The following is a 27,815-nucleotide window of genomic DNA, read 5'->3' as shown; positions in this document are numbered from 1 at the left end:
AACAATGATTACAAATCAAATGCGGGTGGAAGCTGTTTCCTTTGATGTTAAAAATGTCACACTGTATGACAGAAGAGAAGGAGTCAATCCTGCAATGCTACAGACTTGCTTTAAAAACTTCACTCATACAGAGTATCTGACAGGGGGCTTTTACAAAACTTTTTTTTAACATTTTAAACTCCATGATTTTTAAGGCTGATCAGAGAGAGCAGTGGGAGTTAAAACACAATGTTCCCAATGTGCTGGTACTCACAGCTTTACTCCTAATTCAAAAGCAACAGCAACAGTAGTGCAATTATGGGAAAACTGAACATTGTTTGGGATGTTATCACTTTATGAAAAAATGGCAATACAGCAAAGAGCTTAAGTTATCTTATTATTAAATGTATTATATATTCACAGTGTGTGTCATATGTTACTATAAAGAATTCTCTCCTGGCATCTCATACATTTAAAGAATAATTTGAAAAATACCTTGCATAAAGAGAATGACAAGATGATAAGCAGCTAGAGTATTTTTTTTTTAACATTGTCAACTAAGTAGATGATTAATAAGTTTGAAAATAATGCTAAAAATTTTTGCCAAGACAACACAAATTTGTTCCAAGCAATCTCCCATACCATTGTCTCCTGTTACTTTATGCTGCAGTTGGTAGTACGCATCTTGCTCTATTTTTTTCTAAAATTTATATAAAACTGTTATATTCTATATCTCGGAAATGTGCAACAGAACCAGAGCCTGAAGAAAATACATCACTGAGACAAATCACTAAAAGCAAGACAGCATCTGTTCCCATCTACATTTAGAGATGTTTTATTTTCAAAATCCATCAATATTTAACAATTAATTTTGTATTGCTGAATTTTAATATTCATGCTTCCAAAATTGTACCTCAAATGGGACATGAGGAGAATTTTTAAAAAAATGTTCTAGACTTCCTAGAAATATAAACAAAAAGGGTTTAAGAGAGAACTGGAATAATTGAGGGGAAAAATGTTTTTCAAGGACTTAAAGATTTCTTATGCATCTCCTCCTCACTCCTTTAAGACCATCAGAAATGCAAGGAGTAACAAAGACTATTCCACCCTATAAAATAATAGCAAGCTTTTCTTGAAAACCTTCTAAATCTATAGTTTAGATAGTCAAAGTAGGGAAGGCCAATTTTACCTGTAAGTACAACAGCAGAATTTACTGAATACATAAGTATTTTTTGTCAGACCACCAGGAAGAAAAATATTTTGACACATACAACAAGTATGTTGTGAAAGTTTCTTAGTTTTTCTCCCAGCATACACCACTTCATCTTTGAACTACAGACAAGGAGTACAACCTCCTCTCAGCCTCAACTGCTCCCCAATTCATAACCAAGTCACACCCTTGTAACTGTAGCAGCTTATTATATGAAGAATATTATAATATCACAATGTTCTTTAAGAGTTATAGTCATTATCTTGTCATTCCTTTTAAAAGTTTTCAATCTGGATCCTCAAAGAAATATCTCAGTAGCTCTGAGGGAAAAATGCACCACATGCTCAGGAAGTCTGTCTCAACCCTTCTTTGTGGAAGGATGAGGCTTAGAAAAGAAATGTTGGAAAGGTCCAACCAGAAACTTAGCAGGCAGCAGCAGTGAAAAGTGGCAGAATAAGAGAGTGTGAAGAGACGATTGGTTCCAAAATCCTCAAATTCAAGTAAAACTGATTTGACCGCTCCCTATGGATCATTGATATTTTTCTGCAGAAAACCCAGGCTTGCAATTTAGGCACCACTATCACAGAGACAAAAGTCATGGTACTGAAGAACATCTAAGTTCATAATGACAGCATTCATCAAAATGGTTTAAAGATTTAAACAGTTTTATGGGCTCTATACTTCAAAATATAATGCTCATAAATAATACCAATGACTCAAAATACCAAAGACTCAAAATAATTATCATCTTTATTTTTAAAGCTTTCTTTAGTCTAAGTAGCTCCTGTTAAAATCTTGTCTACCAATAAAAATATGAACTCTTACCTAGGGCTGAAAAAACAAGTTGTAAAATTTATGATTTTACTGGTCTTATAAATTGATTTTAGCCATTATTGCACTACACATAATTCAGTAAAGGTGATGGAATGCTTATTTGGTTAGATAGCTAATGTATCCCTGAAGAATAAAAACTATAGTAATAAGTCATTTTACCATAAAGGTACTATAGACAGCAAAAGAACATTTTGTCAACTTCAGGAAATAAGAGAACTATTAAGAATTATTTAAAGCTTCATAAAGCACCAGCAAAATGTGCAACTGCCAATAGGGATAGACATTAATCTTTCCATACCCTTGAACACACTTTTAACATACTGTGCTCGAGTTTACCAGATGTGCAGCTTCATGCATTGACTACTGCATGTTAAAGTGCTGAGGAACAAGCGAACCCTTTAAATGAATATATATTCCTTAAGAAGTAAAGGTCCAGTTAAATAAACGTCAGTATCAGAGAAGAAAAAGTCACAGGAGAAAATTGTCTAGCTACCTACTAGATTAAATCTCAACTACCTTATTAGGTTTTCATATTAAAAATATTCCCACACCCCCATTTAGCTATTAGTGAAGGAGTTACTGTCAACTTTAAAATCAACCATGCAAGTAAAAAAGCAGCCCGACAGCAATATACAAAAATCATCTCAATTATTGGATTTCTTTCTTTCACTTCAAGGAGAATCCTCCAATGTTGTGATTTTAAAACCAAATAGATTTAAAAGGTTAGAGTAACATACAATCCCCAGTATAACAGGCTGTTTAAACTGTGCATGAATAAGACTTGCTGGTCTCTTGAATTCATTACTTTCCCACTAACGTCACACATTGATTCAAATGAATGCTATCAGGCGTTACTGTAGATAACGATTTTCACTTATACATTCCTATTTTTATGAGGGCTGTTTACATGCAAAGAAATGATACCCCTCTGAAGTACCATAATTTAAGGTGTTGCCCACATGACAGTTTCTTGTTCCTCTTTTGCCTAACTAGGAGAGCATCTTTAAATTACTGTCGTGTTTGTAGAGCATGCAAATCGAACAACAACTGCAAAATGATGACCCTGAATGCAAAGTTTCTCTTAAAAATATAAAACTGGATTTAAAATTATTAATTTATCTGATCAACATATCTGGTATCAAACCAACATTTAGCCTTTAAAGAAAAGTGAATTCCACATTACATAAATCATTTTTTCAATATTTTTTTTTTCTGCTGCCAGCAGAACAACTTACCTGTACATTGTCCTCCATTAGTGGGATCCCCATAATATCCTGGCATGCATGTTTCACATTGTTTTCCTGTTGTTAAGTTTTTACATTGATCACAAACATTACTGTTGATGCAGGTGCTGTGGCCATTACACTGGCAAGCTAGAATATAACATTTAAAAAATCATTACTAAATTGCTCTTTGGAATAAAATCATTCTTATATTATTACAAAATTGCAGAAGAATGTAATTCTGAGGAGTTTAAACCTGACTGATCACTAGCATATACATATTTGTAGTTTAACACAGAATGTCTTCAAAACAGCATTGTGACAAGACAAATTCACAGAAGACCGCAGAAGTTGATAATGTGGTGACGTGTGAGCTTAAGGGTTGTGAGAAAGTCCATTGTGGGTGACTGAATCCACCCAACGTGCCTTTAAAATGCTGCCTAACCACTTAAGAAATCTGTTAAGAGGCAGTAAGCCACTAACTGAGACCAAATGAAAACCCCCATATGTACACACAATCTTTTGTGAAGCACCTGAAATATTAATGCAAAGAAGAAAATTAGAAAATCACAACTTGCACATGAACGTATCGACTGAGGAGAGGGGACAAAAAAAATCAACCAAGGATCATTCTATTTGTAACAGTTCTGATCCCCTCATTAGCTTTGGCACAATAAGAGGCTTTTAAGACATCAGAAGTACATCAAACATTTGCAGTCTCTAGACAGTCTAGACAGTAGATTGACTTTGGTGAAAGTAGAAGAAACTGGACTCCCATTGACATAGTTTATGTTTGACCCTAAAAACATAATTAAGCTTTCTGTCAAAAGTGATTTTCTGGAAATCACTGATCTTGTAACATCACATCTCTCTTGCTCCAGTGGTCCACAAACTCTCAGAAAGCACTGATCACACCGATCACTACTGCAGCAAACCCCGATGTGACCTCTGTCAGAACCATTGATCCCGCTGCCAGGCCTTGGCTGAAGGACCAGGAGTTTTTCCAAGACAATCTCTCTATATTGCAGGACCTCAGAGCTCACAGTGCTCAGCAGATTAGCAATCTGTCAATTACAGCAGTTTGTCAAGTGTCAGATTATGTCAAACCTGTCAATCCCTACTGGTGAAGGGTGTGTAAGACTCCACAGGGGGCAGGTATCTCAGTATGATCATTCTGTTGACTCTTTTTTGTAATTTGGATTTTTAATCTGAAAGTCACAACGACTGGCGCCTTGGCTAGAAATAAAAGTGGTTCTCACTGCATGACTTAAGTTTTTGGAGTTGGTTTAGAATTTAGCAACTTAATATATTTACATTCCCTGTCAGGCTTGGCTCAGAAACTGTTAAAACTAAGTTTATAATCTCTTCTTATGTATCTATGGCTATAAGACCGTGTAGTCTAAAATCCAACATTTCTGGTCTACTGGAAAATAAGTTAGGTTTTGCTGCTTTTGAGGGGGTGGGTGTTTGTTTTGTTGTTGTTGTTTGCTTTTTTTTTATTCTTTTGGCTAAGTCTCTTTAAAAATTACAATTTTTCTTGTTCTTTCTTGTTCCTAAGAATGCTTGCTTTTTAGACAATTTTCTGGTGTTTTCCTCTAGGCACAGTTTATACACCCTTACTGCCTTTCTCAAAAAAAGCTATAAGAAAATGCCATGAACAGCTCCATTTTGCATGAGTTCTGTTTGTATGTCATGTACATTACGTGACTTTGATCACAATTTAAAATAAAATAAATAGAACATTTGTTTGTCATTACTGTTGTTTTGTGCTTGGTTTGGGGGGGATTTTTGTTTGTTTTTTGTTTGTTCATTTTGGTTGGTTGGTTTGTTTTCCAAATCAAATCTATACTATTTTGTGGAATCTGAACTTGATGAAAGTAATATCATTTAGATAAGAGGATCCCATTACTGGTGCAACTGCAGCAGGCTTAGAGTAACTTTGACTTGAACCCTTTAAACTATGAACTTGTTGACTTGAACCTTCTGCAATATATTTAAGAACATAAATTTTAAAAATGGGATATTAGCATACTTTTTCACGTGAGGATGAACACCAGGTTTTTTTGTTTGCTTGTTTTTCCCTCTTTTGCACAAAGTGATCTATTGCCTTCAAATGATATATGCATAATGACAGAGTCTATCAGATGTCTGGAGCAACCATTTACCTATTATCACATCAAAAGTGAGTGATGCGATCAGAAAGAAAATCCAGTGCATCATATCATTACACACTACCTAAATTCTGCAGTAAGTGGAACAACTCACTTATACGCAACAGGTCCTGAAGATGACCAGCAGGGCTGCACATAGAAGTGAAAGTTGACTGCAAAATCCCTATTTTACCTAGTGAACAGATATTCTTTATTTATTTATTCTGCATAAAATCAGTGTAATTAGAGTAAAGGAAGATTGCCTAATTAAGAAAGTATCGTAGCGTCAGGATAACGTTCAGTTCTGATGTTCTTTAAGTAGTGAGACATTGATTTGTAATTCTATTTTTTCTATTTTATTTCTATTCTTTCTAATGATTATCCTTGTATGTCTTCATTTTTGTGTTAAAGGATAAATAAAAGTATTAATCACATTTTTGATTGTGAATTCTATTTTACTGCAAGTCATAATATTAAGAGCTATCACATATGAGCAGGAAAGCCATACATTTTGTTAAGGCACAAGAAAATGAAGTAGATTTTAAATGAAACTGAAAATGTATACAGCATACATTATATATACCAGGACCAATGCAATTTATAATTTACATGATACACCATTTTAAAACAACACTATATTTCTGCTGTCTTTCCTGTATCTTATTATCAAGGAAAGCGAAAAGTCAGATGAATTGCACAACTTGACAACTTTCTGCGATGCAGACAAGATGGCAATCACACTGAGGGCACAGTATTGAAAACGTAAAATAATAAAATGAGATGCTGTAAAATGACTGTTTAAATAAAACTACAGGGTTAAATTTTAAACACACATTTTTCACTTAGGTGATTTTAACATACATCAATGACAGCAAGAGGGTAAATTTTTTCATGCATACAGATGTGACTTAGCTGAATCTTCAGTGCGGTTCCCTTAAGATAAGCAATTTCATGTCCAATTTGTTTATGATCTCTGTGTTGAAATGGTTGGTGATGCTGACAACCATTGATAATTATAGTTTAAAAATACTTACTAATAGGAAAATACATTTAAAAAAAAAATCTCTGCATCACAATCTGGAACTGGTGTAAAGATACTTCAACTAGCAAACTAACAAGAACCAGTTTACAATACTGAGACTGCTTTTCAGAGGAGAACCTTAGTCATTAAAGACAAACTTGGACAAGCTCACATCGTTCTTAAGCTTCTATTCTCATGAAAGAAGTCCCAATGCTATTCATTTTCCTTTACTTTTCTAAAAAAAAAGGTAATCATATCAAAAGAAATGCTATGACAGCTGCTTTGAGGACTATTGATTTCAAAATGACCAGTTAAAAAAAAAACAAACACTTCTGAATACCAGTTTTAAACACAAATACAGTTGCCCTGAGGCACTATGAAGAGCATGGAGATTAACTATTTATATAGGACATTTATATATGTCCTTACTTTCCCCTCACATATAAATATATATTATTTATATATAAACATGTATATACATCATTTATATAAAAACATGAATGGTTTAGCCAATTGCTCATCAATGTAGCAGAATTATTTTCAAAGCAAATGTTATAACCTATTTATTTTTATTTTCCAAACTACAAAATGTTCAGTAATTTTATACAGATTTAGTATCGATTCTATTATATTTCAGGTACATCAACTGAATGTTTCCAGATTGCTGGGCTAAGAAGAATAAATTATGTTAGTATGATCTATTACAGTTAATGTTGTAAAAAAATGGAAACAAACGCTTAGGAACAAAACCTACAGCCTATATCAAAATGAAATTTCACATCAGCTGGAAATTTTAATTCTATGCCTTTGGAAAGATTTGCCTCTTACAAACTCATACAAGTAATAGTTGGGTTTTTTTGTGTGTGTTTTAGTGTGTGTGTTTTGTTGTTGCGTTACTTTTGTTTTTTATACTGAAGTGGAACTTCTATGCATCCTTGGCTATGAATATGAATAGAGAATTTTGAATAGAGAATTTTATCCATGAAGAATAAATGTTAAACAAAGTGATTAAGTCTTCTAACTCAAACATTTTAGACATGCGATATTTATATCCATTACCATTTCACTAGTGGTAAACAGTATGCATTTCAGTGAAAGCCAAACAATACACTTACTATTGACATACCTATATTGTAACCAAGACAAATTACTTCAGTTTCCAGACAACATAATATCATTCTATTGTTTCCAGAAATTTACTACAGGCTTCTTTATTCCAGTAACAATATTAGATGGTTTAGTTTTCTTGTTTGTTTTAATTTAGACCTCAACAGTGCTACCTTGGCTTTAGACTTCATGTCATTTTAAAACTTTAAAAATTTCTACCCTCCACTATTTCAAACAAACAGGTTACAAAAACAAAACCTAAAGATTCTACTTCCTAAATAATATACAAATACACACACATATTTAAAACTATACACACATGCACATACATGTGTACAGAACATTCTAATGAAAAAGATAAAGTACCCAGAGGAGCAAACACAGCTGCATGTACCCATAAAAAGTTTTGATCCTAAAAAAGCTCCAGCTTCCATATTTACCAGCAGTAGGAATGCTTGCTGGAAAAATAACACTTCAGCAAAATTACATGATTTATTCTAAAAATAAAAACACAAAATTAAAATAAAAATAAATCAAGATGTCTTTAAAACTGTAATATTTATTGTAAATTACCACTGGAGGTCTGTCCAACTCCACAGTGTGCTGGACATTTGCTCCCACTTCTGCACTGATGCAGCTACCCTGCCTTCAGGATCTGGATGTTTCCATACAGGAGGCACAGCTTCCACCATCTTAAAGCACCTGATGTCTTGCTTACTTTTCCAATCAGCTCAAAAATTAAAATGTTATAACGTATGTCTGCTTTTGTAGTCTTAACATACTATTTACGTCTAAGGAGTAAACTAATCTGGAAGCACAGCTCAGACACTTGGCAGCCCCGCAATGCTCTCTCACAGCCATATGAGCCTTGGTGTGAGCAGCTGGGATGCAGGAAGCTCCTGCTCCTGGCCATCAGCAGTTGCCTATAGGTAATTTCTCTGCAACTGCACCCTTTGATGGATACAAAAGATAGAAGAACAAAAAACTGAAGGAAATATAGCTGGATTTCAAAATGTGTAAGGACAAAATGGGTGAGAACTTATTTACAAATAAATGGCAATTTTGATTAAACTATTTGTATTAAATTTCACACACGAATGTGCACAAAACTGAGCACATTTGTGTTCACTAGATAGAGACAGAAAAGAAACTTTAGGAAATATTTTGGAAAAACATCTATCCCATGCAAATATTATCTGTATTCCTCAAAATTAAGACATTACTTTGATGTGTCTAAACAGAGAAACTTTTATTTCATATCATAAGCTCAGGAATGCTACAACCAAAAAATAATTTTAAAAATGGAAGATAAAACATATCAGCAGACTTTACCTGGACACTGGATAAAAGACCACTCATAGTTTTTCTCTTTTGGGCAAAGACTAGCATCGAGTGCCATTTCATTAGAATGCATGCTAACAGGCTTCATCGGTCCTCTTGATGATCCTTCCAAACATTGCCCTTTTCCAGTGTTACTGGGATCATTGCACCATCCACAGCCAGGCTGTTCCAAGCACTGCCCACAGGTCCTCAGTCCAGAGCAGTTTTGAGCTTTATTAGATGGAATACAATATTAATGCAAGTTTTTTGTTTGTTCGTTTTATGTTTAGCTCTTAAAAAAAAAGGCTAGATTTATACAACAATTAGAAAGAAGAAATAACTTTGCATCACTATATCGTGCTACAAATTCAAAAGTTTTAGTAACATTTCTAAGACTATCTCCATGTTTCCTTTAAAAGATCACAAAATACACTACAGGTGATTACTACACCATGAACCACCAAAAAACATTTCAGGTAAACAAAGACAATGAAACAGAAGAGCAATATTACACATCTTCATCTAACTTCAAATCCCATGTTAAATATCTATTTTGTGTTTATATTATTTATACATATTTTATGGAATGCATATTACTAATTTTACTCATGTAAACTGTTCTTCCAACAGGAACACTCCAAAATTCAAGAAAAGGTCAACAATGCAAAAAAGAGAAAAAATGTGGTAATTCAAATTCAAACCAAAATTTGGGCACTAAGTTTTAGGATGATATCTGTTTATTCATCTACAAACATGACTTGGTCTTATCATCTTGAACTTTTGACATAAGCTTGCACAGTAAATGTTTTAAAAAAGGATTGAAATTACAAATCATAATTCAAGATATAGTTCAAACATAATGGTATTAAGAATCTTGTCTTTTACAGTAAATCAGTTGTTTGTTTTTGCATACTAAAATCAAATCTCTAATTATTTTATACTGTACCTTTTAATAAAATAATTACATTTCTCATAAAAATGGTCATCCTCATATTTGAGCAAATCTGTTTAGAACCAAATAAAATTCATATTTTGAAGTTACTGGCATTTCTTATTAATAACAAATTACCAATGTAGTATCTTCAAGAGCGTTGTTAGAGTTAAAAAGGTTAAGCTTTTTATACTACACTCATGTTTAAAAAAACTTCAGCAAGATCCAGAAATAATCTAAGATTATATATAAAGTATTTTAAAGTGTTTTTGTTGTTGTCGTTGGACACTCAAATGGATGCTACACTGTCATAAGTTAAACCTTTAAAATATCTGATGTAATGAACTAGGTAAAGCATGACGACTCAATTATTTGTAATTGTTTTCTTCCCATTAAAAACTCAATTCTTATGCTACTGTTAGGAAAAGGGTAAAGCTAGTTCGGGTCTTGGAGACATTTTTACTTTTTAAAACAGATTTCACTTGTCCTCCTGATGATCCTTCCTAATAATGCTGTGGAGGCATTTTAACTTTTTAAAATTCTTCAAACTAAAAACTCTTAACAATGAAAAAAATACCATATGCAATGACAATTGCCACAGAATCCATAGAAACTTTGAAAATCCATAGGAGAAAGTATAAGAAATATACTTAAGAAAAATAAGAGTGGGAAAGTTTCAGGTGAATTTCTCTGAAAAAAAAATAAATAAAAAGGAAAGAAATTCAGGACTAACAAATAAGTAAGCTGAGGTCTACAGAAGGCTAGCTCTCATCACCAGGAAAAAGTAAAACTGTCAAAATAATCTCTTAATACGACCTTGAGTCCACAAAATAATTACTTCTTATAAGAAATAAATCTGGTGAGTAATCTCTTATCAGCTGATTTTAAATCAAATTAAATGGATTTTCAGGATTTCCAAAATGACTGATGTTGAAATGATGGGGTTCTGCTAGTACATACACGATTGCATAGCTCCAGTTTAGAATTTAAATTGTAAAAATTATCAAGTAACTTTTACTCCAAATAATGATAGAACTATAAGAACAAGCACCAGACTTAACATTTTTTTTTAAAAAACTGTTCAAGGGTTGGTTCAAAGAAAGGTGCAATCTGAACGTGAAAACAATCACGAACAGAAGAGAAGAATAAAATCTTACAAAAGAAAAGACAATGAACAGAAGCACTTTCTGTGTCTGCATACATATATAGTTGAATTCCATTCTTCAAGTAGAAACACTGCCCCTTGACAAGGGAACCGCCTTCATTACCTCAGCAGCATTAAGGATAAAGCTACCTAATTTTCACATGATCTAGATTGAAACAGTGTCTGAATCATGTTTCATTTGTACAGTCATTTTCTTGTTTAATGCAAACTCTTCAAAGCTTTAAATTCGGGGGGGGGGGGGGGGGGGGGGGGGGACAGCCTATTGACACTGAATCTTGTTTTTCTTTAATTTGTGGAGTAGAAAACATACTCTGATACAAAACTCCCTTTCATAAAGATGAGCCGGCATACAACAAATCCCATTTGGCTTATTTAATATAAAATCTTACAGACTTGACAAAAAACAACAATTAAATTAAAAACATTTTTTTTTTGTATTCCCCAAACAAAGAGAATCTGCCTGATGTACAAATACCACACAAGCACAGAAACAGAATTACAAGTTCACACTGATGTAATATATGCCATTTTAAAAAGCTAAGCATCACTCACATGGCATTCTGTCAATTTTAACTCCAAATTTTCAATCATCTTATCTTCTGCCACAACTCACTATCAATTTTTTAAGTTGTAAAATTAAGTCCTTTTAGGACAGGAAAAAAGCTTAGTGGACTGTTTAAAGAGTGAAACCTTTATATAATTACGGTATTATTATTTCAAATATACATGGGACAAGAGAATAAGTTTCTGTTATTTATTTTTCAATCAAACAATTGCTGATGACTAGCTTTAGAGGACAAAACCCTATTTCTTGTCCACGCTGAACCGGGACACTAGAAGCTGGATTAATATCTGAATTTTACATTTTACATTTTAGCATGAAATTTTACCAGAACAGGTCAACATTGTACTGGCTATATTTTATGATTACTGCGAATGAAAGAGGAGTCTCAGTTAAGTTAGAAATACAGGCTCTGCAGGTTTCACTATCCTTGGATGATTTCAAATGAAAGAAAAAATTCCCTGTTTTATTTTCCTTTTAAACCAATCATCTATCCTAAGAGTAGAATGTATCAATGGATCCCAGACATGGATCCACGGATTACAGACATGGCAGGACCTTATTTTACTTAATTTCGCCTCTTGGACTTAGGCGAAATAAAAGACCTTTTGTCTTTGTATCCATAATATATTAGATGAAATCATAATCAAATTATGACCCTGAAGCACGTTGCTTCTTCTTGTCCAGCATCATCAACTCTGCCACAATATAACCAAATATAAAATGTTCCAGAGACTATGATATCAAAAGACTCTCATGGAAAGAGAAAGGATGTCAGAAACCACTAGTAAGACTCTCAAAAAAGAGCAATAATGAGACTTTGATGGTCAGCTTCAGGAATCCTATATCTTAAGTTGAAGTCCCACTGGATTAGAGTCCTTTACAGGTGGAAAATATTTTAACCAAGTCTTTAAGGATGGCAATTTGTGAAAATTGTAAGAACTGGTCTTCTGTAGGATGATGTCTGAGGAATTTTTCTAAATAGACCATGACTGAGACGAGAATCTAAAGCATCAGGTAGCTTGCTCAAGTATCTGTGAATTATGGCACTGATACATGCTGGAACTGCATGGAGCTGAATTTAACAAGGTCCAGCCAGTTCAGACTTCAGAAAAAAATTGCATTAGCTGAATAGTACACCGAAAGGCATGTTGAATAGGTTTCTTTTTCTCCTAGAGGCATTGGATAGATTTCTGATGAAATGTGTTTCCAAAAGGGACATTTGGGGAATACATTTGCTGCATAACAAAGAAAGGAAACATTTGTCTTTTATTTCCAAAGGATGAAATGAGCACATCTCAATCTTGTACATTAATACAATCTGACCCAGTCTGATCACATGCGACAAAAGTTTTCTGCGCCTCGTTTTATCTGCTGAATAGCCTACTATTCTTTCTACTTCCATGGAAAGGGCAAACAGTTTGCAAGAGTTTATAAACTAATTGCAAATTAGAAGAATTTACAGAGGACCTAGACCATTTGTTTTACCTATGTGTTACAGTATTCTCAAGACTATTACTATCGTTATTACATTGTTTTATCTTTGCATTGTAGGAAAATTGACTTCATTGACTCTGCTAACAAAACGTACAGCAGAATCTTAAAAACACTAAACTCAGTTCATCTCCCTAGATGTAATATCTAAGGTCTACACATTATGTCTCCAATTTTACCAGTATTTCGTTCTAACTCATGGCCATCATTTCATACACCAAAGCTAGTCATAGAAACAAATCACAGTATTTTTATCTAAAAATAATAAACACTTGTTAACTGTCTCATTTAAATATGTCACAGACCATATACCTATAGTCCCTATAATATAGGACTAAATACCTTTCATCATAAAATAATCACCAATATTTCACCTGTATCTAGAAAAATACTTGCACAGTGCTGACAGCTGATATTAGTAGCTCTATTCATCTGAAATTGTTTTTAATCTTTAGTGAATGTGCTAAATCATATAGGTGTTCTTCTGAGTGGACAAAAATTAAATCATTATATTTAATAGGTCAAATGTTCAGTAAGGTACTTACGGGAGCATGTGGCAGTTTGCCATTCTAGACATTGTCCATAGGGGAAGGAGATTATATAGGCGTTTGAATCAACGCATCGTTTAGTACTGCTGCACCACATACATTCCATACCATTACTCGTACAGTTGGAACATGTTGTTCTCAGGGAGCATGGCTTTTTGCATGGTCTTGCATTCTGGTTGGGACTAACTGAAAGACAATCACAAAAAAAAAAAATGTAATTTTGAACATAAATTCAATTTGTGTTTGGTGTTTTTTTGTTTTGTTTGTGGTTTTATTGTTATTATTATGTTTCATTAGAAATATCCTTTTTCAAATGAAAGATGACTTTGATTTTTAAATAGCCATAAAAAGTTTGGTCCAAACTTGTGGTGAATTATTTAAATACAATAAACATTTATAGAAATTAAGTAATCCTCAGTATAAATCATACACTGGCTCTAAAATAATTCATTTTAAAAGGATCACAGCAATCTTATCTATATACCAAGATCATAAATTTAATTTTTATTGCCTGCTAAGGTCAGTTTAGTTACTTGCACATATATGATGTAAAATACATATCAAACTTTTATAACAATTACAGTAATCTATAGATTTCTGGGTCTATTGTTCTTGTTAGTACTACTTACTTATGACTTATTTGTCTCCTAAAATTTTGCACTATAGTGTACATATGAAAGTCACTAGAATGCAAAGAGAAAGAAACAAAAGGAACATTATTCAATGCACATCTTTTGTTGTTTTTTTTTTTTTTTGGTGGTGGTGGTTTTTTGTTGTTGTTGTTGTTTGTTTTTTGTTGTTTTTGTTTTTTTTAGGCGGAGACCACATTTTCACTAGGTTAGTAGTGTATGTTAACTCAAGCAGTTGAAACCAAAAGAATTTGCATACTCTGCTCATTTTCTTTGATTTCAAGGTGAGTTCTCAACTCATTCACCGTCTTTTTTTTTAGCACTCCCAATCACTAAACCTGGTTTTGGCCTACTTATGCATGCATTCAAGCTGTGATTTGTTCTTAATTATAAATAAAATAATAATTTAAAATGGACAAGAAAAAATCTATCAAAAATCAGCCAAACTACAAAAGTATTCTCATAAGGTTGAAGTACTTAGACTTCTACTGTCTCTGAAATACCTCAAGAACAAAAACAATAATTAAAAAAAAACAGATACCATTCACAGATGCACATAATGTTCATGTAACTGGAAAACACCGCATCTTAAAAACATCACTTGTGTTCCACCTAGTGTATCTTTTATATTTTGAGGTCTCTTGAATTATGAATCTTTTATTATCCTGAGAAACATCTGGTAAATAATCATTAACTCAAAACTAACACTGTGAAAAAAAAATTAATTAATAGGAAATAGAGGTGGCATTAACAACATGTTTACTTTGCAATTACATTACTATTTGGAGTTATTCGTAAGAAAATAAAAGATTGTTAAGATCACTCTTTGGTTATGCAAGTAAAGCATAAGAACTCTGACTATTTCACAGCTAAAATATCAGATTGATAGATTGTGTTATCAACATACAATGGAGCTATTTTCCAGACAATGAAAAAAAACAAATGTTAATAGGAAACATAAAGTGCTTCATGTGCTTAACCACATAGCTATGAAGAGAAACATGGGACAATTAGAGCACGAAAATGTTAATTTGAAGTATAACATGGTTGTTCAGGGTCTAACAGCATGGGTTGATTAGATAGGAGTCATACTTCTTGTTAGCAAATGAAGAATAGCAGATATGAGAAGAATATATTTTAAGAAACCCTGAGAAAGCAAGGTTAAAAAATATCAATATCTATCTTTAAAAAAAAAAAGGTTGGATGCAATTTGTGTTGCTATCTGGACAGTAAGCAACTCCTATAACTCTAGCAGCACACTTTAGCATCCTAAAAGCTATAGAACCTAAAAGTACCCATAGCAAGCACATATGCAATATGCAATAGATATTGAAAGTGCCAGAATCCAGCTTCTAACCAAATAGAATATTTAGGCTCCTCTGCAGGACTGCTCATGTCCTTGAGTGACTGCAACTCTAGTTGCCTTTGTTGGTTACCTATTTCTACACTGGGGGATCCGAAGAAGGGGAACGTGCTGAGAAAGCTTCCCAGCTTTCCAAGCACTTTGGGTAGACACTAGCGGGCCATCTTACTGACGGACATCAGTCATCCCCTTTTCCAGTTTCTCAAAGTATCAAGAACTGACAAGTGAGTAGCTGCCGCTGTATCCTTTAGAAACAAAGAAACCTAAAAGATGGAACCTAGCATTTTGTGTTTGTTTTTTTTTTTTTTTTCAGTCTTTTAGATCATTGAAATGTTTAATGATGTTCAGGGAGATTCAGAAAGAAAAGTTGTTTTAGCAGCATCAGCTTTGTTGAACATCACCCCAGACTCTTCACGCTACAGTTACTGTTGTCACTAACTACTACTGATTTAATGCCACCTTATAAGACTTTTGGTGTCATGCAGGTGTCAAGCCATGTAAGCTAATCTGCAAATAAATATTTGCAAATTAGGAATATTAATCATTATTTAGAGGTGCACATTTTTTAAAAAATATAAACTAAAATCTTGTTTTGTAATTACTTAAATCCAAATTGCCCAATAATCCCTTTTAGCCAAGTGAAAATCCAGACAGCTTGCTAATCATGACAGTAACGGTAACTGAGTACAAGAGATTGCTTACCGACAGGTTTTTCACAGACAAGACCATCTGCCATTGCAGTGCATGGATTCGCTTTCAGACCTGCCACCTCTGCTCTTTCTAGATATGCACAGAAGCCAGAGTCATTTGGCTCTCCAGGAAGCCATTGCAGAGTTGTATTTGTAAAAGGAGACATGTCATCCCATCCCCAGTAGGAGATGTTGATCTTGCGTAAGCCTACCCAAGGTGAAATTTTCTATGAAGCAGAATGAAACAAATGTGAGATAATTAGTTAAACACTGATTAATACTGTTTGATAAAGAGTTAGAAACCTGGTTGAATGCTCATAATGAAACTGTATTCTTTTCCAGTGGCTACTATACTGATTACTAATTGCTAGGCCAATATGGATAATAAAACACACAGAAGTTAGGAGCACTTCACAGAAATCAAAGTTCACGGGAAAAAAATAATAAATATAAATATTCTATTCTTTAAAGTCTGTGCTGCTGATACTGGTCAGCATCCACCAGCAGTTCAGAGTCAGATGAAAGTGGTACATCCACAGTTTCAATGCCAGTAAATACACAATATACCTTTAGTATTGATTTCTCTGCTACCAACAACATTACTACAATAACATTGTAATTACTACAATGCTACAATAAGCATCAATTCTCAAAAAATAATTATGATGGATCAGTAACATCAGATCACGCTAATTCTACTCACTTTTATCATTTCATATGATTTATTCAATTACCTACAGAAAAACAGATTTTGAGGAGCAAAGGCTTTTATCTGCTCCAGGATAAATCTACATATATCTCTCGCTCCGATCCCTGAAAAATCTCAGGATACTGAAGGCACACTTTTCTTCACGTAATCTCTGTTCATAGGCAGCATTCATTAACCCCAGTTTAACCGTAGGGAAGAGAGTTATAGAGAGACCAGGGCTGTGACAGGTATGTGGTGGTAAGTGAATACCACCTGAATACCACAGAGACAAACAACACAAGCATCTATGCCAGACAAAGGACAGATGTTGTCAGCACCAAAGAAGATGTGTTGTGAATTACATTCCAGCTCATTTAATTTACAGGCCAAAGTAGGCAAAACACCACAATATACCTAAATGTAACCTGCCTTGGTTCAAGATCTGTGTGTCATTTCACAAGTGAATCAGGAGTCACTGCCATCATCTCTCAGATCCTTCAGCCTTGATCTCACATCCTTCTTTGGCCTCTCAATTTTAATCTTTCAGGGCTCTTAAATTTATACCCGATCAGAGCATTCTTCACCTCTTTCCTCTGCCTCATTAGCAGCAACTGAAAACACGAAGGGTCATTATTGTTTCTTCAGAAATACCACTGTAATTACTTTCAAAAAAAAAAATGTCAGTAGGAATATGATCAGTATTCCTCACCTTCCTAAAAATACATACTGTCCTCTCCCTCTTCTGTCATATTGGTTGGGAGCATGATCAAACAAACCACTGCAGCATCCAACAGACTTACACATGCAAGAACAGACTTAAATAAATGACTAAGAAATGTTCTAATCCATAAGGAGTGATGCACTCTTGGAGACTCTCAAAGAGCATTAAGAACATCCAGAAAAAGTTCCACCTCCTGCTCTCATGTCTCACTTCTCTATTGGCTTCACAACTTCATTGCTACCCCAGGTGACCAACTTTTAAGGTGTCTGAGAGAGCTCCTAGGTTCTAGGTACTAGAAAGAACACGATGCAGGCAGTGAAAGTAGTATTTGGGCATCCAGAAAGTGACAGAAGAGACATCTGTTTTATTTGTTATTGCCTACATTGCTGTAGATGTACATGGTCCACATGCACTAGAAAACCTTAAATATCTATGCATGTCTCTAGACATCCCACTGTAGAATGCACCCAGGCTTATACAGAATATGTCAAGGGCTTACTCAGTAGGCAGGATATACTGCTGTCAAATAGCCCTGAAACAACCCTGAATGCCCACTTTGGGGCTGAGAAATTCTAGCCAAGAGAATGTTCAACATATTGCTGACAATTTTGATTGCACTGCCAAATAATTTGGCCCCAGCACCAGTATAAAGGAAACAGAAATCATAGTCCAGTTATGGTGAAAAGCATGTCAAGCCAAGAATGAAAACTGACAGGGCAGCAGTGACATTTGGAGGGAAATTTTTCTATTTGAGTAGAAGTGTCTCAGAAACCCTTAAATGACGACCAAGTCACAGGGAGGATCAGGAAAGCCAGAACAGCCTTAGAAGATAAAAGCAGCACCCCTGAAATGAAATACTTCAAATAAAAGTAATGATCAGCTTGTCATCGTACAGCTGTCATCATCATTCTTAACACCAGCAGTATCTGGACAACATACAGCCATTGTGTCAGGTATCTCAAATTCCATATGTACCATCTTTGGCTCTTTGCTCGTATAACACATCTAAATACAGACCTGATCACTGATTAAGATGGTATCAAACATACACCGTTGAACCTTGCAGGCTCACTATGTGGCTTTGGGCATATAGTTAGGATGCCAAAAAACAGATTATCCAAAGCATTCTTTAATGTCTGATTAAAATATGGTAAATAGCTGAGAAGTAGGCCACCAAAATGCTCCAAGGACATGCTTAAAGGAAATATTGCATTATGTGACATTAATTCTGTGATGTGGTAGACTACAGTTGAAGACTGCTGGTGATAGCAGAGTTTACATACTGATAACACCAAGGCTTATCGGCAAAAAATGACTGCTGCTGTGCTGCACAAAAGCCAACAGGGAAAAGCAAAAAGTGAATAGAAAATTCAGGAATTTCCATGTGTCACCTGCAGCCATCATCAATGTGCTGTGACAGACTAATTTCTCCTTAAAGAAAGCATATATCTAGTCCTTATCTGTCAAAGGGATGAAAGGTTCAGTCACACTAGTTCAGAGTTCCTGAAGTACTTGAAACAACTGGGGGACTTCAAAAGGTACAGAATGCAAATGCCAATTCAGTTTCTTCTTCCAGACTTAAGAAATAATAAGAATTACACATCCTTAACTTGAACTCTGCGATTATTTCAAGTAATGAAAAATGGATGTAGGGAACCAAATCCTTTACTTTGAATATCTTGCCAAAGATCTTCTAAGAGGAACAGAAGGGAGGGAAATCAGACTAAATGTTCACTGTGATACAGCTTGCTGATACAAGGTTATACTTTCCAAGCCTCTCAAAATATACTGTTATAAAACCAGGTTGTTAGGGGGAAAAAAAAAAAAGCCACCAGTACAAATCCATTCTTCACTTCAGAAAATGAGTTGCTGACATGAAATCAATTCCAAATGTGTCTTGATTTTCCTCCTAAAGAATACTAGCTTCTTCAGTGGAAAAATCAGATGAGCTTCACTCCACATGTAAGTGGGAAGAAAATTACTCCTCAGAGTTCTGAAGACATTCTTTCTTCCTCAAGGCCTTGAAGCATGTATACTTTCAAGACGTCCAGAAAACACAACCAGGAAACCCACTGCTTGCTGTATTTGTGACTTGGTAAGCTGCTTTGATTCAGAATTGAAGCGGAGCCTGCAACTGAGCAGAATTCATTTCTTTTCTATTTGAAGAAGCAGGAAAAGCTCCAACACATATGTCAACATGTACACACGTGAACACATACACATGCAAGACCTCTTCAATCAACTATGACGTGACCTACTTTAGGAAATGGTTCTTATTCAAGACATTTTTGTCCCGCCACAAAAACGCCCCTGGGGTAATCCTTCTGCCCAGCTTCTTACTACAGATGCAGACAATGGGTGAGTGGAAAATACCTCACCTTTTTCTAAACGACTTGACTGTGTCTATCTCACTTTTCAATTACAAAATCTAATGCACGTCACAGTTGCCAATCCACTGTGGACAGAAGTGAATGGAAGCTCCAAAAGCATATCATTTCCCTTTAGAATTTCCCTTAAATACCAAATGTGTGGTCACGGTGTGTTGCACTGGTAAGAATGTCACAACATCATCTGGAGACCTCCACTGTCTGAGCTCAGCAAGACCCATTTCAGCTCTTGCCTCCTAGCAGAATTCATTTAATTTCAACAAAGCTGATATATTTTTCTAGAAGTTGTATTAGAGATTCCTCTTCCTTCATTCTTCAGAGACAGTGAAGGAAGGGAGTGCTTGCTTTCTCCAAATAAGGTGTAAGAATCCCTTAAAGCAAAGTACACTCTGCAGTGCTCTAGCTTTCAAGAAAAGAATGGACAATCTAGTCCAATTTAGAAGTGTATCTGCCTTCAGTCATTTAGAAGCCAAACAAATGGCACTGAAGCTCTGTTTTACTGCTAGTACTGAGACACTTGGTAAAAACCATGGTCATTCTGCCCTCTCTTCTTTTGATTAACAAAGCACTAATGGGCATGCAGGATGGAAGTATGTATTGCTGTTCATAAAGATTTCTGTCTCGCAGAGGTAGTGCAAAAGAGATGTCCTTTCAGATGTCATATACACATATGCACAAGCATTCAAAAAAAGACTACTGAATTTTCAGGGATATAGTGGCTACAAAAAGGTCAGGAGGAAATTTTATTGCTCATGTTCTATCGATATTCAGCTCTAGCACTCTTCTCAGAATATGGAACAATGAGACAGGCAATACCTACTACTTTTTTAGCATATAGAACCTAAAATGTTTTCAGTTGAAATTATTTTCTACCCAGTAGAAGTTAATTGTCATGTTTGCTTTAATAATGTATTTTAAAATCAACCAAAAGATAATACCTTAGTAATTCAAAAAAAAAAAAAAAAAAAGAAAGCATTTAAAATAAATGTTTTACATTTTCATACATTAGCTATCAAAATACTTATCTGAGGTCCTCAATTCCTTAATACTTGAGCCTTATTGCTTGCTACTACTGCTATTAATAAGTAATGGAAAAGCTGTTTTGCACAGGCAACAAACAGCCTAACCATTTGCTCTGACTCATAACCTTAATTTTGAGATTCACAGATGTATCCAAGGAATGATCTTCCATTTATGTCTCTAAAATTTTTAGTTTTAAAAGACCATTACTTCCTTAAGCAATGATTTGTCAGTACTTTGGACATCAGCATTATAGTTTTTTGTTCTCTTGTTGGAAAATCATAAAGAGCTAAAACTGCATTTGATCTACATCATGATACATCCACAAAAAAAATCACCAAAACAAATAGTTTTGTGACTATATAAAACAGATAGTTACTCTTTATAGGTTTTCAAAAATTATTCCAATTACATTGGAGATTTTTTATGTGAAATGAAGAAGTTCATTTAAAAAAGAATACTTAGCAATGCTTCATTGTAGAATTAATAAAATAAATAAATAAAAATCAGGTTCCAGAATATATCTATGAAAACCCTGGTTATACATTACAAACAATTCATATTAAAACCACCTCAGCAACAACCAAGCTTTCCCACATGGCATTACAGCATTCTATGTTAGTTCTCAGAGAAGATATAAAGGAAGAAAGGAGTGGATGAAAAATATCAAGAAATTATCGGTGTATAATTTAGTAAAAAAAATTACAGTGAAACAAAGGCAATGCAATATACGGAAGATGATCAACTCTGACTTGGAAAAGCTTGTAATAGGTCTTACTAACCTTGCACTGGGGTATGCAATCAAATATATCTCAAGTACTTGAAAGTTTTATTCCATAGCTTTATCCCACTACATAATCTAAAACTTCAAACCATTCTCTAGAAACTATTCTCCCTTCATCTATTTCTTTCTAGGGCAGCTTTTAAAACTTACAACCAGTCTTAACAAACCATACAATTAGGCTTGAAATACTAGTCAAGAATTATCTATTTTATAGAACTTTGTATGCTTTTATATCTTTTACATCATTGGTAAGAACCTTCCAAAACACCTTTTAAGTGAGAAATCAACCTTTGCTCTAAGTTGGAAAAGATTTAGGAATTACTAAACTCAGTGGAAAATTTTTTTTCACTTTATTTTCATCCAACAGGAGCAAAATTGCAATCATACAATACATACCTATAGGATGTCTCGCGTCACCTTGTACTAAAGTCCTATTTAGTTGAATATCAGGCAAGTTTTTAGCCATCATGGGAATTTATTAAGTACTGATCACCACTAACTTCAAAAATGTGCTTTTTTCTTTTTCTTACCCATTGCATTTTAATTTTCTTCTACAGTAGTAATTATGGAACTACATTAGAAAGGAAAATCATGTAACACTAACTACAGAGATGATGCTTCATGTTAATTCTACTGTTTACTCAAAATTAAAGTCAGACTAAGTTGGTTTGAGATCTACTGTGAATACGATCATTTATAATCACGACACATTTCAGGCATTACTGCTGCCTCAGCACAAACTGAATGAGGGTTGAATAATCTGTAAACGACTGAAGTTAGCAAATCTACCTTTACTGAATAGCCAACTACTACTGAGGCTTATAATTCTCCTCTGTTTCATAATCATGGAAATTGCTGAGGAACAATACATTTCTTACCATATATATATATATATATGTATCTCCAAGTTTATCCATACCTTTATTTAAGGTTCTTTCATTTTAGATATGAAGTTGTCCTATAAGTGCTCAGTACGCTTCTGACTTATTTTCCAATGTGTGTGTCATTAGACCTTATTACAAAACTTAAAGTTTTCAACACTTAAACTCCCTGATCCCTAGGAAAATCATTGCCCTGAAATAAAAACATGTAACTAAACCTTGAAAATACTGTTGCTCCTTAGTGCTCACATTCCCACACATTTTGAGAAGGGCTTGAAGTTCTTTTTCTTCTTTTCTGCATCATTCTCAATGAAAAACTGCTTATTGAGAATAAGAGCTATATGAAGAGAAACCATCCATTTCAGTTACTACCTCATTGACGTGTTTCTATTATTTGAGTATGTGTTGATTCTAACCATGCTAGATACCTGCACATATGTTTTTTTGTAAATATTTACCCGGTGAATGAGACATTAAAGAAGAGAAAGGTACAAATGATTAAATCTATTTATAATTAGTAGTAGAAGTCAGGTATTAGGCCATAAGAACATTTAATTCTCCCACTCTTATCATATTTTGTTGTTGAGAAGATGGTTAAAAAAAAATAAATCTGACAAACTGAAAAAAGCCTACAACTTTCTGAATTTCAATCTACAGAGATTAAAGCTAGTATTCAAAGAGAAATCCTTGATTTTTCCTCTTTATAGGGGTAATTTTTTTTTTTTTTTTTTGGAAATTCAAGTTCTATTTTCAGGCATCCAAAGCGAGTTGTGCTCCCCATTTCATGAAAGCAGCAAGCCAGCTCATCCAGAATGAGCTAATGGACAGTCAGTGTAACAACTCCAATACAGAAGTAAAGTGCTGGGAGAATTTATTACACCTCCACAAACCCAATAGTAAAGTGGAACTGCTAAGAACTGTAGTAAAGTCCTCCTATTTCAGAAGGAGGAAAAAAAAAAAAGTAGATGTCAGCTTCACTACAAGCAAACCTTCAATAAAACCATAAAAACATGCAGCCCTCTGAGAATACTTTGAGCTAACAAAGAATAAGGCTACCACGCAAAGCTCACTAATTAGCTCCAACCTACACTGAAGTCTGATTTATAAAGGACGCCTAGCCCTGTAAACAGCAAACTAAAGGAAAAGTTGCAAACAGCTTATATAATGTCATGCTTTGTTTAAACCTGTTCTCATTTTTGTTTATGCTTACTACAACAAAACCAAACGCTCTCAGAATTTATTGCACTATAGCAAGAACTGTTTTTATTTGGATTTATATTCCACAGTTGTAGGCAAACTCCCAAGGGAACTAATTGCACTTTTAAATGAGTAGACTCATTTAAAACATATATATTTGGATATTAGAAGGAACAATTAATTAATCTTAAACTGCTGTTCTTATCTACTTTACACAAAAACTCAAATCTTCCCTTTCATAAAATTTTGCTTAGTAGGTCAATAAAGTACCATAAAAGAAAAATATCAAGCATTATTTTGTTTTAGTACAGGAATCTTCAGTCTGTCTATTGTGTTTACTTTGATATTCTCTCAATGAATTCCATTTATTTCCAATGAAAACAATTCAGATTAGACATTCAATTGTTGGTCATTGTTTTAGAATATAATTCCAAACTCAACAGTGTTTTGACTTCACACTACAAAGGTCGTCATATTGTTGCTTTCTTTAGTATCGAATTAACTTTATCCTTATTCTTTAAAAGGAAGCAATTATTGATTCCCAATTTAGTACTAGAATTAAGAGAAAATATTGATACACAATAAGATCTTGACAGGAGGTAGAGCCAATGGCAACCTCCTCCCTCTGAATCTTTCTAAACATCAGTGTTTTTTATTATTCTAAATCTAAGGGAGAAATGTTACTAAATTTGTCCCACAACGCAAACTTTTTATTAGAAAACAGTCTACAAAGCCCCATGCTGTTTCTATGAAAAATAAAGAATTTTTAAGTCCTTCCAGGCTGTAGTATTTATTAATAATATTTTAACAGTTTTTAAAATACACAGAAGCTGCCAAAGTTTTTCTTCTTTTCTCGATACAAGAATATCAAATAAAGTAAAGATAAAAATAGGTCCATATTCTTACTTCCAAATGTCACTCTGACTCATTCACTAATCCTGAAAGCTTTTGTTCCACACAGGAGAAAGATTTTAAAGCCTCTGATATTAACCTTACTAGTCAAACTCCACCATAGATACTTCAGATTAAGGTATGGTGCTCACCTCACAGCTGCTCTGACTACATTTGTGAACTCCACACCACCATCTGTTACAGAAACAAGCCATCTAAAATGAAATCTTACACCTTAAATCATCATGATTGCAGTTTGAGAGGAAAAGGCAGACAAAAGAAAATCAAGCAAAATTTCAGAGAGCTCTGTCAAACCTGATAACACATTTAGGCTGTCTTGCACAGAATAAATCCAACTGGACAGATACAGCTGAAAGTATACATATTTTTCCTTTAAATGTAACTGAAAAACAGCATAAATCATGGTAGCATTTCATTAAAGATCCTGATAACTAAACGATTGCTTAACCCAAGACATACCTCTGAAGTGAATATATTTGTCTACAATTGCATAAACTCTATGTGAGGTATCTTGAAATTTATATCACCACATTGGCTCAGGACATACTTAAATAAAGATACACGCAGCAGGATGTCACCTTGCAGAAGTTCTAAGCTCTGAAACATTAAAAAAAAAAAACTAGCTTCCAAAAGCACTAAAAAAAAAACCTACATCTCAAGGCATTAGCTCAGTCAGGTAATATCAATCATATCAATAGTTTAGCACACTGTTAGATTTGAGGGCCTGCTATGCAGTATTTTAGTAGGAATCTTGGGGGGAGAGGGGGAGGAAGAATGACATGACAAGTAGCTAGACAAATCACTGCCATTTGTGATTTTGTCATTTTGATTTCAATTACATTTTTAACATTATGTAACATCCAAGAGTGGACAGAGAGAATGCGTTTCAAGGTTGCGGTATGTACAATGTCAGGAGAGATCTTCTGGCACAAAAGAATTACTTCTCTCTCTCCTTTATTAGCAAGTAACAAAAAATACCTGTGTTTCTAGGAAAAATAAAATGCTCTGTCCAGGTCCTACATTTATTGAAGGAAGCTTAAGTATATCTTTATATATCATAGTATATCATATGTATATATCATAGTATATCATCAGTTGTGTCTCCTTCTCAAAATGGAATACTGAAAAAGATAATATAGAATATTTTGATTCATAGCATGTCTAAACTCTTGCATTCAGATTTAATATAATACAGAGGCAATCTTTGACTGCCATTTCCTCTGTAGGTTTCTCAATTCATTTGCAATGTAACAGTTTTTCAAATCACAGACTAGCTTGATGTAAGTTGTATTATTATTCATAATTACCTTTAATATTCCCCTGATTGTAAAATACTAAGCTACTTTAAAAATAGTCTTGCTATGCAATCAAGGAAACGTTTTATGTTCTAGAAACCAAAACATATATTTTTAAAAACGTCCTTTGCTGATATGAACTGATTTGTTTGCATTGCATCTTATTCTAAGACATCCTGTCCATTTGATAACTTTAGGATATACATGGAGCTAGTTTAGATGCATGTATCAATGATGTAGGTGGGTTTAAATAACACAGCGATCAGCATCTGAACATTTAATTACTAAAAAAAAATTGCACCTGATCACCCATGGGCAGATAATTAATCTTCAACTTCCCCTCTGTTCAACAATTAAGAGATTGATATGGATCATATTCCTCACAAATATCCTGATAACAGATTCCTGTATTTGCCAAAGGCATGTACACATTTTTAACCACCTTCTTCCCCCACTGTTATCATAGAAAGATAATTAGCTCTTTATTCATTCCGTTGCTGCTGTGCAGGGCATTCCCACATGCTACATGTACTAGCACAGCTCATCAGTGCCCCTCTGATCCCATATACCAGACACATACGGAGCTAGAGGTTTCCAGAGCCGGGAGCTATATACCTTTAGTACCTTCCTGTCCTCAGCTGTTTGCAGCCCGTGTCAAATGAAAGGGCAAGGAAACATGCACCCTTCACGTGACATGACATTATCAGGGGCTTTGATGTTTTCACTGATACTGTGGCTGTGTCCATGATTGCACTCTTTTATACTGTCTGAACTGTATACTATGTCTAAACTATGAACTGTCTTTTCATAGGCTGCTCCTGACTGCATTTCCAGAACAACAGTGTGTGAACAGGTGCTGTAATCTGAACATCTGAAGGTGTCAAGCCTGAAAAGTCAAAATAAACCAGAATCTTGAATTATCAGAGCAATTGCCTAAACAGCTGATGTAGTTGATCACTGACACTGCAGACTCCCAGAACAACGAAACAGTTAATGAAAAAGCTGCCATATTCCAAGCTACCTGTAAGCAAACAGATGAGGACAGTCCCCCCAGCATTCCTCAACAGAGCACGTTACAGCATTGTAATTCCAAGGCAACTAAGGCCCAGACAGGGAAAACAGATGTATTTTGTCTTGTATTGATTTAAGCAGTTCGAATGGGGGAAAACGCCCCTATGAGGTACCATGAATTTCTACATAAGGGATAAGATCTATTAATTACAGAAGTTGATATCATTCAAAGCAATTTATTTGGTGTTCATCATCCACCAAAAGTATTTGCTTTATCCACAGGCTTTCAGCTAATGTACATCTACTTTTAACAGAAATGAAATGGAGCTACTTTATACATATATACTGACATAGACGCACACAAGATGTATGCACATATGTATGTGTACATATGCGCACATGCATACACACATATACTATGTATATGTACATACATGCCTGTAGATGTACATTCGGTAGAACAGTGAATAATGTTAAATAAACAAAGAAAGCCATACTGGAGCTGGGAGAACATTTAAATTAAAAAAAAAACTGTCTGGGACTCCCACAGGCTTTAAGAAGTTTTATTCAAACCCCATTCCACTCCTATCTTCTCATTAGACATCGCAGTCAGAAGTAGCATCCCACTGTCAGTCACTTCAGAGGTAGCAGACATAACACAATTCTGCCTTGAATATAGAATAGTCAGAGAATC

The 27,815-nt window shown here is 34.4% G+C and overlaps 1 protein-coding gene across 24 annotated transcripts in view; it reads right to left on the bottom strand.

The window, feature by feature from the left end:
- Nucleotides 1-27,815, bottom strand: part of ATRNL1 (attractin like 1) — a 519,237-nt gene that overhangs the window by 353,989 nt on the left and 137,433 nt on the right. For 23 of the 24 annotated variants that reach the window (XM_080597609.1, XM_080597608.1, XM_080597595.1 and 20 more), the window contains 4 exons: nucleotides 16,239-16,452; nucleotides 13,542-13,730; nucleotides 8,857-9,075; nucleotides 3,259-3,396 (listed from right to left, as the gene is read on the bottom strand). In XM_080597609.1, the coding sequence (XP_080453735.1) occupies nucleotides 3,259-3,396; nucleotides 8,857-9,075; nucleotides 13,542-13,730; nucleotides 16,239-16,452 (760 nt within the window). Of the gene's footprint in view, nucleotides 1-3,258; nucleotides 3,397-8,856; nucleotides 9,076-13,541; nucleotides 13,731-16,238; nucleotides 16,453-27,815 lie in introns of those variants that run through there. The other variant, XM_080597600.1, reaches the window with a different exon arrangement.

Source organism: Anser brachyrhynchus, assembly GCF_964034855.1.
Source record: "Anser brachyrhynchus genome assembly, chromosome: 6".
Lineage (NCBI taxonomy): Eukaryota > Metazoa > Chordata > Aves > Anseriformes > Anatidae > Anser > Anser brachyrhynchus.
Note: the sequence above shows the minus strand (reverse complement) of the source record. Positions and strands in the feature narration are given on the sequence as shown.